The sequence below is a fragment of the Pholis gunnellus genome (genome assembly GCF_910591455.1).
Source record: "Pholis gunnellus genome assembly, chromosome: 23".
NCBI classification, from domain to species: domain Eukaryota; kingdom Metazoa; phylum Chordata; class Actinopteri; order Perciformes; family Pholidae; genus Pholis; species Pholis gunnellus.
Window position 1 is genome coordinate 10,659,183 of NC_136550.1, and position 15,254 is coordinate 10,674,436.

Sequence of the window (15,254 nt, forward strand, 5' to 3'; positions counted from 1 at the left end):
AGTGTAAGTAACGTAAGTAACGTCCCATCAAGCACCTCTGACACGGACTGCCTTCGCCCTGGAAGACATGTTCTGGATACTGAGCAGCATTACTACCACTTGGAAGCAGCATCGAGTGAACAAACAATGGGAGGCTTGAATGTTTGCCAAAAACACAAAAGCGCATCTTGGAAATCCACTTTCATTTTAGACCAACATATAAAGCAGTTTTATCTTTATTCTTGCCCAGTTGTTTCCCCTCTATACGATAATAAAAAAAGGCAACAAATGCAACTTGGGTTGGACTCTCAAATCTGTGACAGTTAAAGCAGTTCTCGCAACTATTAACTAAACATTTACTAGAAATCAAAACAGACATTTGATCACAGGAAGAAATCCCAGTTATTCACGGCACACTGACATCCGATGACTAAACAGAAAGAGTGAGTTACACTGAAGCAGTGAGCAAGAGATCCACACGCCTTCCACTGAATGACGTCAAAGCCTTCACATCGCAGGTCTACGGTTAGCTGCCACACCTTCCACTCCGCTCGACTGGAAAGGCCTGTTTTACCCCACTCCCTCCGACAATCCACCACACACACACACACACACACACACACACACACACACACACACACACAGCACTGAACTTCACTGCGTTGTTGGTTAAACACCTCGGCAGCACCTGCTTGTCCTATATTTAAGTGTCTTCCGGAAGTCCGGAGTATAAGGAGGTAAAGGCTCACAAAACTCATTAAATCAACACGTAATTCCGATCCAATTAACAACTCACTGCATGTGTCCGTGTGTGCAGAGGAAAGAAAAAAATGAAGGGCCGCTAATGTGTGCGTCTGTGCCGGCAAATGTGAACATGATGGAGTGTGTGATCCACTGTGTGTGTGTGTATGTGTGTGTGTGTGTGTTTGCAGCAGGTTCTCTGTTGCTAGGGCCCTGGCTAGCTTTGTCTTTCTGTTCATCTGCCTAGTGACTGGTCTGGTAAGGAGAGAGGCATAATTTATGGTTTCCTGGGCGTAACAGCAACGTGCATGTATGTATGTGTGTGTGTTTGGTATAGGTTGCTTACAAGATGATTCATTCAATGGGGAGCAGGAATAAGGACAGGCAAAATAGGTGATATCAAAACACATCCTCGCCGGCATACCTGTGTCAATACTCACACGTTCAGCGTTCCTCTCGCTCTCATCTATATTACATTTCCAGCTCAACAGCTTTCACACTCCCAAGGCGTCGGGTGAAATGCATCAAACTGTGCTCAGCCACACTCATATTTCCAAATACTATGTTTGCTTTGTCTTCTGTTGCTGTGGTGCTCGACGGCATTTTGAACCTGCAAACCGTCACCATTTCAGTCACGGTGCAGGTTACAAAAGGTCAAACGGGAATAGACTGGAAACTAGGGCAGCGGAATGGCAAGATTTTTTTTACAATATGATTTCAGTGTGTCCCCTAGGTTTACAGCTTTTTGGGGGGGGGGGTGCTCACCTGTGTGTGTGCGCACGTGTCTGTCTGTGTGTGTGTGTGTGTGTGTGTGTGTGTGCGCACGGATCGGGGCGGAACTCCGCCGTGCGCGATCCAGAGAGCAGAGGAATTGTAAACACGCGACCATGTAGAGACAGACATGATGACATGTCATCGTGTAAATAAATTAAACTAAATTAACTCGACCTTCAAGGGGGGGCGGGAGGGGCCATTGGGGGGGCGGGCCGCCCCCCTACTATAATGGTAGGGGAAACACTGGATTTAGACTTTGGGAATAATTATACGGATGCCACCACTGAAATCTCTCACGGACGACAATCTAATTTTCAATCCAGAAATGGGGAAAATGCAACAAAATCTGCAAAAGAATTTCTAGTCCAACAAATTTTCATTCAAAGGGAAATTACAACTCATTACTTCTCCTTTTGTGTGTAAAGTACACACACACAATAACACACTTGCAACTGATTGACATGACACACATTTTGTGGTTTGTTTTACACAATATCGATAAATGTGGTGTGATGAAAAAGGCAGTGTAGCAAAAGCAAGCTAGCAAGCAAACACGGACGTAAACAACACACAATCCCACTTTCCCTGCTCGACAAAGTACCGTACAAACGGGTCAATATTCAGCGACAGGAAGTATAAACTCGTAGGCAGAATCACATGACAGCAGCCATTAATTTGGTTTAAAAAAAAAAAAAAGACTGCACGCTCAGCCATCCTGGAAAGGTAACTCGAAAAAAAAAGGGCGGAAGCTGGCCTTCTTACTGTTCTCTAAGTTCTTGGAGGAACTTTTTCCCCACCTTCAACCGGGTCGGTAAGGCCGGCCTTTAACGCCTTCATATTGGCCATCTTGTGACTTGTACTTTATTTCGTTGTTCCTTGTTTATATTTCCTTTATGGACAGAGGGTCTTGCATAAATTAAACTTGGATACACTCAATGTAAAAATTACAATCAAGTCCTGAATATACTTTAGTCAGATTATCGTCTCTTGGCTGCTACAAGGAGGAAATATCACTTGTACAAATTAATGGTTCAAATACATCCCACCTCCATGTGGGGAGGATCCAGCTTGCTCAGCTAGTGCGCAACTACCCAAACAATGAAATGGAGGATGAAGTAACAATTGAAGAGGCAGACCAGTATTTCTGGCTGCATTAGTCTGTCTTTTCAGAAGAGGTGGCTCAATGAATAGAGGGGGAACATTGTAAAACAGGAAATCAGACAATCAACTGATCATGCCTGGGGAAGTGGACGAAGAGCACGAAGCTACGGCAAACATTTTAGTACCCGTGCCTTTAAAAACCCGCTCTGTCTTCGTGTTGCATACAAATTCAAGGTATTCAAGGTTGAACCGGTGTCACACTGATAATGAGTGCCGTGTCCAAATAAGTTCCTCAAACTAACAGCCAGCACCTAACCTTGTGTAGCAACACGTCAGATCAAAGCCACTCGACATGTCTGCCGTTTCACACCATCGGAAAGATGTCAAAAGTCACTTCACTACCTTTGACAGCTCTCTTATGATATGGGCCCAGCTGGCTGTTTATGATGACAGGACGCTAGTCGGACCAGGTCAGTAACTGTTACAACGCCAACGTCCACCAGACCTTCGTAAACATTAACAGCTCTGTTTGCTGGTCATGTGTTAAAAAAAAAAAGTGCTTGCAAACTTTCCATCCGAGTCAAGTAAATCGGCAGAAAGAGAAAATGTGCTTTACCTAGCGACACATTGACTAATCAGAACAAAATATACTGACGGGAAGAGTCACGTCAACACTCAACCCGTCTTCATGTCCGGTGCCATTTTGTCCCGTATCTTGAGACCCGACACCAAAGGCTTTCTATACATGGCCTTTAAAACAGACTGTGTTTGTGTGGGAGTATCCATGTGTGACCCTTAGCCTACAAACCCAGTTAAGGACTTGCCGTAACCCCAAAATCTTTTTTTCATACACGCCTAAATCCTCACTAGGTCGCTGTGAGAGGAGCAGGGGGGGGGCGCGTTCAGAACAACAACAGCCATGCAGTAGAACAACAGAGACACGTCGCTAAAAGCTACTCAAACAAGGCACACCAGGAAGTTCGGTTTGAGGGTTATTAATTACCAAGATACAGAACTTGGAGTGTACAACTGTGAAAAGTTTTTACAGCAGCAGTATATCTCCCTCCCATGAATTCAATGAGGAAGTTGGCCAGTGTTGACGGTTAATACTCGCGTGTTTGTACAAGTGTGTGTTCTGTCAAAAATATTCATCTGTGACTTCAGCCTTAAAAACTCCACTGGATATGAAGAGGACCAGTGTGTGTATTTGAGGCCGCGACAGTCTAAAGACTCCTTTAACCAACTGCATTGTTTCTGACCTCTGTTCCAGGTATGGGTGTAGCCATGTAAGAATATGTATGTGTTATTCGCCCGCACCCATCAACCAGCCTCCCAGGTCTAGCTGTCGATCTGCTTTCCTGCACACTGTAATGGAGGCACTGATCCGTTGAGTGAGATGAGCCAGCACACACGCCGACACTCGGTGAGATCATGGTATCAACAGACAACTTCTGTCAGCATTTTATTTGCACAAGAAGCGAAGACGGACACAAAAAAAAAAAAATCTTTGAACCTTTTGAGTCTCCGACACCGAGGGGCTTCCCTATTGGCTGGTAAGGAGCGGAGCTACAGCGTGGTTGGCTGTGCAGCGGCGGTATACACACCTGGGTTGGGCTTTCAATGTGTCAGGTAGTAAACTGTTTGACAGAGGGTGCAGCTCTTGGGACGGATTGAAAAAAAAAGAAGAAAAAGTGCAATTCAATAACGCCTCCCTTATTTATGACGTCATAATCCTTTAAAAGCCACGTCAGTATTCAACCAAATGTTTTTCATGTTTGTACATCTGCTCTATTTATGTTGCTAAACTCATCAAGGCTACTGAACAACTGCTAAAACAATGCATCACGCCAAAGCCTCACCGCAGCTACATTATTATACCTACAGATAGTCAAGCAACACAAATATAGAAATGGGTTAGCGTCACACACACACACACACACACACACACACACACACTGACAACACCCACTGGCTACTCTGTCAACATGTACACACACACACACAAGTGTTTCCATCCAACACTCATAAGAAATGTTTCGTCACATGATGCTAGTCGACAGCTGTCCAAGTAAAGCAGGTCGCTGTCTGTATCGGAAGCCGTAATGGTTTTCATGTGAGTTTCATTCATCGTTGCAATGAATCTTCAGAGGAACTGTCAACAGGATTAAGACAGAAGCCGTCTTTGAAGAGGGCTTTATTCCAGCCTTCCAATAATGATTCACAGAGCACAGCCAAGTGGTTTCTTTGTCTTTTAAACTTTTGAACGCACTACCAGTGTGTGATCGTTTCTCAATTCAACTAAATGGAGACATAAACGTGCACACTTTTTTGGATCTCCAGCTTGCAATATTGCTCCATGTATTTATGTAATAGTATAGAGTGTTTAGACGCCTTCTGGCCTCTTGATAAGGGTCACTTGATTTAGGTCAAAAGAGGATATATTGTTGTACGGGGGAAGGAAATGAAATAAATGATTCTAATTTAAGAATGGGAGCCAATTTTAAGAACACCTCTCAATTTAATCTACATCTGTTCCAGATGTGCTCTGGACCCCTGAATGTACACTTTCTTAATCAATCAATGAACGGTCCACCTTGTTACTTACAAGACTGCATAAGTACCAAACACTTTGAAAGACTTTTTAGCCACAGAGGCTTCTTCCTCACAACAACAACCAGCAAGTGCTGCTTTATAATGAAGATCGTCACGCACAAATACAACTTTTTCTTCCCAGAGACCATAACTGTGTGGGGACTTTAAGGTCATGCTTGCACTACTTGTGTTAACTATATGGCATTCATGTGGAACTGTCAGACAGGAGCGTCTGTATTGCAACAGGTCAAAGTCCTGAAGAGTCAAGTAGGAGGACATGCCCTAACACACAGACTAAACACAGCCTTAAAATGTATTCTTCTATTCTGCAAAGAGTGGGAAATCCAGTGTGAGTGCGTAGGCAAGCTGGTGAATCACTGCTGTGTGGCAAAGACAACAGAGACAGAGAGACCGAGCAGGGCCCCTTTCCACAGCAGATAAAGACTATATTCTTAAGTAGATTTATGTGTAAATATCAACTGTAACATACATTTGTAAAATTATCTCAAGAGTCTTACCTGTCCCGTCGAATTCTCAATGACTTGCACCAGTGGGGTCCTTGTTGACATTTTTGATAGACTGGAAGTTGCCAAAAAAGGGAACAGTGAAGCAAAAACGACTCGTCAGTGTCTATTGTGCATTTAAAATCTGTCTAGCTGGTGGTGGAGGAAAATGTCCAACAGATGTCCGGTGCTAGCCAGCTAGCAGCACGACAGATAGCCCGTGAATCAACAAGTTGAATCCCACATCCGCGGCTAGCCGAGTTAGCTAGCTAGAAACTAGCTAGCAGCGACCGCACGGCCCATGTTTGTCAACAAGTACAAAACAGGAAAAGCAAAAAAGTGTCTTCTTTAGCTCTCGGTGTTGGTGTGAACACAGTTTCCACTTTAGCACGTACCAGTGTCGAGGGTGACCAGCAAGCTACCAGCCTGGTGCTCTGACGTCTTGACCAGCTAGCTGCTCGGGCTAGCTTGAAGAAAAGTTGGGGCAATGGTTGTATTGAACGAGACACGGTTCAATTAGGTGGCTAGCATGCTAACCTGTAAAGGTTGCTAACTGAGGAAGCCAGAACTGTCGCCGAAATCTACATCGAGTGTTTATCCAGCGTCGATTTCATAACAAGGTGTCGACGCCTGTTTTTTTTCTCTTTTCGTGGCAGAGATGGTCTGAAATCAAATCCGGGGTCCACAAACTTTCAGGCCAAAGTTATTCCCGGCGAGGTCTTGACCTTCCCCAACTCACACTAAACTATTCAAAATGTTCCCAGCGAAATATCCAGGGGCAGGGTATCCAAAAAACACAAAACGCAGCACCACGTAAAATGGTCACATGGCAGGTGAGAAACACGAATCTGTTGCGCTAGTTAACTGCCTGGCCGACGTTAGCCCGTGTAGCTAGTAGCTAACTCGGTGTTTCTTTCGAAGCAAAGCTAGCTAGTTAGCTTATCTTCCTGCGGCCGCAGAGCAAAACCTCAAAACTCAAAATCCACGGAAATCACCGGCGCTCTTCCTTGTGTTGCGTGATTGGAATAAGGTCGTTCAACAGTGCTGCACTGCAGAGAGGCGATAGACACCAGTCCGTCGGTACAGAGGCTGATATTATTCCCGGAACCAGCCGACTGAAGGAGGAATCATCAAGCTGTAAAATCCATTATTGGTCAAGTGGGGTGTTCTTGTTGGGAGGTGCGTGTCACGGGCGACAGGGGGAGAGAGGCAAGGAGCTGCGCCCGATCGAGTCTATGCGCACGATCCTGCCCTGATACCGGAACAAGCTCGCGGCAACATGGCTGCTTGCACCACGACTGGAAGAGGAGGAGGGGGGGGGGGGGGGGGGGGGGTGTTCGGTCCGCGTTCGGCTCCACTCGGCTTTTTCCGAGTCTCTTACTGGTTGAACGCGACTCCTCCAGGTTGGTTAATGGCAGGTCGAGGGTTATTGTGCCTGTAGCTTTAATGAAGATAAACCCCCAGACCAGACCACCAGAGGCCCCAAATACCCCAAGTTACCTCGTGTGTCAGTTGCTTTTTTTTTATTTGATTACTTGCAAATGTGTAGCCTACCACTTAAGTAGCCCACATTACAATATGATCTGGGTCCTTGTGGTCCTATCTTGTAGAGGGGCCCTGTGAAGATTCCAGGGGCCCACAGACAATCCTGCATTCCTTCACAGAGGCTAGAATCCCCAACAAGTCTCTGAGGGCTCTTTACTGTTTATAGTTTTGATAATGTGCCCAAAATCTTCTTTATTGTCCCGAAGGCGTTTTTTCTTTTCACTTATTCATTGCATTACTGTCCAACTTTTTAAAACATGTAGCACTCCAATGAGTTCACAAGCAGGGGGACCTTTTCTGACACTGGAGATCCTCTGGTTGAGAGGTAGTTTCGTCGAATGACTCCTTCTTTTGTCAACCATACAGAATGTTTGTGTAAAGTAAAATGTTCTTCTCCATCATCCCCATCCATCTGAGGCCACAGCCAATTATTAAACCCTCATGTGGTTGAGTTATGAGTCTTCATTGCAATCGTAGGAATAAAGTGCCATTTGTAGATATGTGCCCTTAAATGTGACTGTGAGACGCTGACAGCCGGCACAGACATTTTCAAGTTACTTAGCAACAGCCACGGACTGGCGAGGACAATATGGCTGCCGTTTGGAAAGTGGTGATGTGTGAACTCTGTCAATCAGGAGGTTCTGGAGAGACCAGCCACAATGCAAAATATACACCGTTCGCACAATGCAAGGATGTTAGGGAGAAAATAAAACAGAAATCAGGAAATGAAGCGGTATGAGAAGGCTTGTTAGTGATGACTGGGAAAGCATCCAACTGGCAGGATTTCCCGATGAATCAAGGGGAAAAATGTCTCACATCCCTGATGATGGAAGGAGTGTATGTGTAGGGGGACATACACTGTTAGGAAGAGAAACAGTTTTCACTGCATAAAAGTGTTTTTCATGGAGCCTTGCTGCTGTACCAGAGGGAGTCACTGGGCCTTTCTTGTAACTTATCAATCAGTAAACAGTCCAACTGACTTGGCAGAATATCTCCTTTTTTTCTCCTTCATTTTCAGTGTGATGGCACTTGTCCATTTTGACGGTGGATCACTGGAGAGCCCACGTATTCTGTGACCAGCGCTTTGAGACGAATATGAAATAAAGAATGTGCACACAAATGATATGCCACATGAACTCAGTGACTCTGATTTTTATTTTTTATATATTATTTTTTTGAGTTTGAGTAAGAGTCTGGTTTGCTGCTGGGGGAAAATGTGCTTTAGTGTCGCCATCTGCAGGATGCCTGAATATATTACAGTGTAATATCCATCTATCCATCGTCTATCCGTCTGTTTATCTATCTGAAACATGTATACCCCACAGTCCATCCTGAGACTATTTCCTACTGTGTGTCCCATAAATATTTGGATTTTTTTTTTGGCTGCCATGCTTTTGCTTTGGAGAAGAAATGACACTCTTGAGTAGGAGGACTGTTAATTGCAGCTGATTTGAGGTTATTTTAAAGTCCCTTTTGGATGAACATAAAATAACATAGTCTCCTATTTCAGGGGTGCCAACTGTATCTGGCCAGATTGAGGCTGTCATGACAGTTATTTTTGAATATGCAGCCAATAATTTTCTGTGTGGAAGCTGGCACGCTGTACACACCACCAGACTGAAGACTGCCTCTCCAGCCTTCCATGCATTTGAGTTCATCTCGACAATAATCTAACTCACTCTGTGGCAATATGTGACAATATATCTGTGACAATATATCTCACCATTTTGGAGTTGAACCTGTTTTAATTGCATGTAGGTTACATTATATCATGATGTACATGACACATTCAATTGAACCATTGTCAATGGATAATATAAACAGACAGGAGTGTTTGCTCATGTGTCTGATCCAGCGCATACCTGAGCAATTAAAGTTCTTCATCACGTTGATTATTCAGTCTAATCAGACGTCTGCTCAGGACGAAGGTGGGTGGAGCTATTTTGGATTTACAATCACAGTAAGTGCATCATAATGTACTTAACAAGTAATAATAATAGAACTGAATTCTCTAATATATATATATATATATATATTTAAAAAACAATGAATTCAACCACATTATCTTTACCTGACTAGGACCAAAGTGATGAAGACTTGTAAAACATTGCATATTTTATGATTTGCAGCGAAAGCAAGACTTTAAGGGAAGCGAGGAAACTGATGGAACCTTTTTTTGTTTTTTTAGGAAGCCAGGCTTTCCTTTGTATCACCAGAGGAAATGCCACGGAGGAGGTGGATTTTTGCCGGTCTGGTTTCTCGTTAGATACCAGACAAGTTGTTGAATAATTCACCAGCGCAAAGCAGCTAGTACACATCTGTCTACATCTGCCCTGTCACACAGACAGCATTCATGTATTGCACTTGTTCAAAATCTTGCTTCTCGAACACATTCACCTGTTCTTGTTCTTTTGAAACACTAGAGTTGATCAGATCTTCATTAACCCTCATGGTTGTTTCTGTTCAAGGGGATGAACGAGCACGGAGACACTGAATGTGCCGCTAGTTTGTACATTAAATAAGTGGGCATTAACTGACTTGTATGAATCTCCCGGCTGTACAATCCTATGAATATATTAAAATAAAAACAGCCACATTCATGACACCGTTATCAGCTTTTCAGCAGAAAGGAAGATAATCCCTCTCGAGCTCCACTAATCTTTTATTAAAATGTCTCCATTTAGCTCCGTTTCTTTGAAGATAGCATCGGTGTTACTCCGCTAGTCTCACATTAGCTCCTGTTAGTGTTGAGTTACCGGGCCAACAGGGATGTGATTAATGGGCCTTTTCCTGTTGGAGTGTCAAACCTCATTTGAATTACATCAGGTTGACACGACGTGGTATAAATTATACCTCACCGTCTCATGTCAGACTAAGGAAAAGTGCGTTAATTATTCTGCAAAAGGAAAAGCTTGAAGTTTAAGCTCGGCTTGCTTTCTTTATAGACACGTAATTGAGCAGAAAGACAAAATGTTCACTTGAGGAAGATTTTATTTAAAATACAGTGAAACATTGTTTTTTTTTAGTAAGTAAAGAGAAAGAGTGCAAATGACCAGCATGGGAAGATGAGTTGGGATTTTGGAAATTACGACAATAACGTGATTTTGAGCATTCAGTTCATGCACCTGCAGCTTTCCAAAGGAGACACATTCCAAATATCAGCGCTTCTAAAAGCGCCAATTACAGTTCACTGTAATAGAAATAAAACATATACATTTTAACGGACTTTAAACTATGTACATAAACAAATCAGTAGTGTCCTTGATGGCTAGAATAATCTGAATGTTTGATGATTTATACCAAGATCATTGTTCTTATTAATATGGAACCACAGGGAGGGAGAGAGGAAGCACCTTTCTTTGAAGTTTGCTAAAAAAGCACCTCCATTATTCCTGTTATGCACGACGTGGAGATGTTTCATTTTCAGATCTGCATAGAAGAAATGCCCAAAACTGTACACTTTCCAAAACCAACATCTGTGAAAAAAACAACATAGAAATAAAAGAGGGCTCGCACAACGAGAGGAAACAAAGACACGCTGTAGGAATATAAATAATAAAGGGTCTGTGGTGATAAAGGAGCTTCACATCCAGTCGGGGGGGGAGTGAGGGTTCACCTCTGACTCACGCTCTTTAAATAGCTCCGAGCAGATCCTCCACGGCCACAGTCGTCAGGTCGGAGAAGAAGTGGCCCTCGTTGTCTCCGCCTCCGAACACCAGCAGGGTGCTTGTGACGGAGCCGGCGTCCAAACCGGCGTCTTCATCGTCCCCCGAGAAACGGTGGTTATTGGCCGTGTCCATGGTGATGATGGCGTGCCCCGCCCTGGGGACGGACAGCTGGGGGAGCGTCACCTCCGTCCAGATGTTGGCGTCTGAACCAATGAAACAAAAACAAAAAAAAAGAGATTGTTTTTATCATGAAAATGGAGAATGTAATTGGATTAATCAATAAAAAAAACAAAAAGGTTGGTCGAAGACCTGATGTACTCACGGCCGCCACATTCACTGTGTAATTACTGTAAGATAGTAGTACTTTGATCTATGAATGTGAACCAATACTTCTCCTTTAAATCTTCTTCCCAGGTTGAACTCTGTAAGTAAGTGTGTGTGTGTGTGCGTGTGTGTAATTGTGAGCAGTCTCTCGCCTATGTCAAAGATGAAGGTGTCACTGAGAGCGCTGTTTCCGTTGTAGCCTCCGTGGATCAGGAACTTTGTGTCTGAGAGCACAGCACTGCCGTGCCAGCTGGAACACACACATTAAAAACACAGAGAAGACTTAATACTGCTTCAAATGGTGTGAAACCAGTGTAGATATAATATATATATTAAAAGTACTGAGGTACAGTATCCAGCTCTAGTTGAAATGTGTACCTTCGAGGGGAGGGGGCTTTTCCAGTTGTTTTCACAGCAGAAAACTCCATCAGACCTAACGAGCAAAAAAAAAAGTGTATTTACACCTCTATGCAGATATACGAGTCTTGAACCAAGAGTTTCCTATAAAACCAGCGGGTGTGTGGCTTACCGAGGTCCAACATGTACATGTCATTGTAGCAGACGGGAGTGTCCCACCCACCAAACACATAGATCTTCCTCTCCTGCATCACACATGCAGAGTGGCTGAAAGAGAAACAAAAAGGGAGGATGAGACACGGAGAAAATGAAGGAGTGTCAGCCGGACGTGCTGAGATTTGGATCGAACCATCTTACCCTGAGCGGGGGGAGGGCGTGTCGCCAGTTACAATGGGCTGGTACCAGATGGAGAGGTTGGGGTCGAAGATATACAGCGAGTCACTGCAGCCGTCGGGCTCCGGGTTCGGACGAGGAAACACTCCTCCGAGCACAAACAGCTCACCGCGAAACATGCTGCAGCTGTGGTAGGCCAGAGGAGGAACCTTTCCTTGGGCCTGGAGGAGGTGAGAGAGAGGGAGGAGGAGGACATGAAGGGGGAGGACAAGCAGCAATAATACACACAAAACACAAACACACACACACACCTCCACCATGGTCCACTTCCAGCTCTGTGTGTCGAGGATGTGAACGTCGTTGAACCACTTCTTGTTCTTTGAGCCTCCGAATACGAAGATCCGCCTGGAGTCCGGGTCGTACGCGGCCGTGTGGCCGATCCGGGCCTCGGGCGTCGGGCCCTCTGCCAGAGTCTCCGCCGCAAACCACGACATGTCCTCTGTTGGACGGAGAACACTCACTTTAGTCATGGCGCCACCAGGAAAGTAAAATTCCCTTAAACGCAGTTCTCACTGGAGCCCGTTATGAATGTTGTTCTGTGACAGACCTGTGCAGAGCTTCCACATGGGGTCTTTGCAGAACTGCATCCTGGATCCCTGCCCTCCAATCAGAATAGCTGTCTGAGCATCGATGGGACACAGAGTCTGACCCCAGCGACCAGACGGGCTGACCAATGGGGCTGCAGGGAAAAACAACAGATAATTGGTGTCTAAGCTAACAGTTCCCCCCCGTTTCCAGTCTTTATGCTAAGCTAAGCGTGTCTCGCTACGGGACTGAAAGGTGAATAAAAACGACAAAAAACACAACTAAAATGGTGTGTAATGTGCGTGCACACAACTACCGGTCTGTGTGGGAGTCTTGGTCTGCCTACTCTTCGTCCTGGCTGCACTCTGAGGAGGCGTTCTTCCCACAATCCCCTGCGCCTCTCCTGCTCCATTAGCTGTGGAACGGAGTACACAAAGAAATGCTTCACTCCTCCAACATCGAGCTCACACACACACACACACACACACACACACACACACACACACACACACACACACACACACACACACACACACACACACACACACACACACACACACACACACACACAGTTGGTCTCTCTCACCTGTTCCCTTCATCCTTGTTGCATCTTTCCCGGCACTGAACAGCTTCTGGCCCCCCTTGGTTTGACCCCTGGCCTTTCTCACAGGCGTGGTCTTCTCCGCGGTGGCATTGGGACACACGTTCTCTTCTTCCCCGCCGCGAGCAGCCATCGTATCCCCGTCGCCGTCTTCCTCCGACACTCGCTCTCTCTTCCTCTTGCCGTTGAGCTCCCGGGCTGCGAGCGGAGCCACGGTGTCCTGGGACGAGTCAACAGGCGCGGTGTCATTCATCATTTAGCAAATAGTTAATCGTTTGAAATATGATCCCAAGAGAGAAGTGGGAAAGAGAGGCGAGCCGTTACAAAAACAGTACAGTATCATTCATCTGTGGGTTGGATTTTTATGCGTCAGTCCTGCAAAGAAAACACAGCATGTGACAGACTGACTGACATTAGCATCAATAGACCAGGATGCAATGCTGCAGCACAAACACGTTGGGCTTTGAGGGGGATATTAAAGTTTCACTCTGCTCTGGTTTGCTTGCAACAAGAAACACCATACAACTGTAAAAAAATTAAATAAAAAGCATTGTGTTGAATGTAGGAAACTACAAAAGTAAGCATTAAAACAAGTCATACTGACAAGTGTATAAATAAATACATTACAGTCTTAAAATAGGACCGTCACATGTGGCTCTTGATATGGGCCTTTGCTCTCTGAGTGGCTAATTCCTGACACTAATACAAGTATATATATATATATATATATATATAAAGTAAATAATTCACACTGATTACCTTTGGTGTGTATTCCTTCACAGACAGGAGCTCTTGCTTTGCCCAATCTGCTTTTACCTGAGGGGGGAATACATTTATCCATTTTATATATAAATATATATATATTATCCATAACTGAATCATTCTGCAGGAACATACTTATAGATTTAATAATCTAGACACAAATTTGACTTCAATGATACATAAATAATATAATTTTACACCCAAATTGCTTTGATTAAAGACCACAAAAAAAAAAATATGACTTATTGCCGAGGATTACTGTGTTACCACTTATTAGACTGAATCTTAGTGTTTGATGTTTACCAGGTTTCCTCCCTCCAGAGTGACGCTCAGCGTGACGCCGTCTGTCCAGGTCTCCTCTTCCCACTGCTCCCATGACAGACACCTGCAGGGCACGAGACGCCCCGGTAAATCATCATTTAGATGACACTAGATGCATGGGAGACCCAGACATATGACAACTCAGCCAACGTTTAGTGTTTTAGTGGTCAGTGGACCTACTTGTTATATGGAGTCAGTTTCCCGATCGTGATGGGGTAACGGTCCGCGTCGTTGAGCTCTGCGTTGACGCAGATCCGCTCTCCCCACGGCCCGCTGCTGAACAGCACCACCTGTCGGACAGTCAGGGGAACTGCAACAGACACCCTGCACGAACCTTCAGCACTGACACGGGGAAAGAAATACAGAAATAAGGGAATACTGGTCTCGTGCAATGCATATAAACGGCTAGAGATGGTACATTAGTTATTAATAACAGATAACATAACAATTAAAAGTTATCGTTTATCGTAGTTACCTCAGCAGCCTTTGAGGCGGACCGTTTACTCCAAAAACCGCATATACTCCGAAGTCTCCCATCTTTACGTTGTGGTCCACGGTGAACCCCGTTTAATGCCACAACTCTTTCTGCTACGCTACTTTATTTTTGGCACAATTCAAGACCAAAACAACGATATCGTTTCTAGCTCCCTCCGTTCGCCATCTCCCGCCACAGATATGTGTTGTATATCTAAACTTCGCGCGAGTTCTTGGTAAAAGAATATGAGCGCGTGTTTTGCTGCTGAGAGTATCTGCACGGGTGGAGCCTGAACTGTTGAGTATATAGCAGAACTAGAGCCCCGCTCATGCAGTGCACGCTGAATCTAGATCGAGCACACTTCAGGCTGCGTCTCACAAAGTGCTAGCCAATCAGAGGCCTGTATTCAGCACTGCTGCGTGACGTCACCGAAGCTGCGTTCAGGAGTCCTTGTTAACACTTTTAAATCTGGGGCTGTGCATTCATCTCTTGTACACGGCTTTTTTTTAAGACTTTTATCTCGTTTTTTCCAATTTTAACTTATTTAACTTTGTTTATGTTTTATTATTTTTAGAAAATACACTATCTTCAAT

At 44.6% G+C, this 15,254-nt stretch overlaps 2 protein-coding genes across 8 annotated transcripts in view; both read right to left on the reverse strand.

Annotated features, from left to right (window-relative positions):
• Positions 1–6,937, reverse strand: part of mark2b (MAP/microtubule affinity-regulating kinase 2b) — a 39,663-nt gene extending 32,726 nt beyond the window's left edge. For all 5 annotated transcript variants that reach the window (XM_079184992.1, XM_079184989.1, XM_079184990.1 and 2 more), the window contains exon 1: positions 5,706–6,937. In XM_079184992.1, the coding sequence (XP_079041118.1) occupies positions 5,706–5,756 (51 nt within the window). In that variant the 5' untranslated portion in view covers positions 5,757–6,937. The remainder of the gene's footprint in view (positions 1–5,705) is intronic.
• Positions 6,938–10,283: 3,346 nt separating this feature from the next.
• Positions 10,284–14,851, reverse strand: krcp (kelch repeat-containing protein). Of its 3 annotated transcripts, XM_079184462.1 has the most exons (14): positions 14,662–14,851; positions 14,367–14,528; positions 14,169–14,250; positions 13,863–13,919; positions 13,089–13,323; positions 12,816–12,917; positions 12,525–12,656; positions 12,229–12,416; positions 11,942–12,138; positions 11,757–11,851; positions 11,606–11,660; positions 11,380–11,477; positions 10,863–11,106; positions 10,284–10,711 (listed from the first exon to the last, which is right to left on the reverse strand). In XM_079184462.1, the coding sequence occupies exons 1-13, from the start codon at positions 14,721–14,723 to the stop codon at positions 10,868–10,870; spliced, it is 1,704 nt and encodes a 567-aa protein (XP_079040588.1). In that variant the 5' UTR covers positions 14,724–14,851; the 3' UTR covers positions 10,284–10,711; positions 10,863–10,867. The 3 variants fall into 3 exon arrangements, with proteins under 3 accessions (XP_079040588.1, XP_079040589.1, XP_079040587.1); XM_079184463.1 differs by having other exon boundaries at positions 10,284–11,106; positions 12,819–12,917; XM_079184461.1 differs by having other exon boundaries at positions 10,284–11,106.
• Positions 14,852–15,254: the final 403 nt, after the last annotated feature.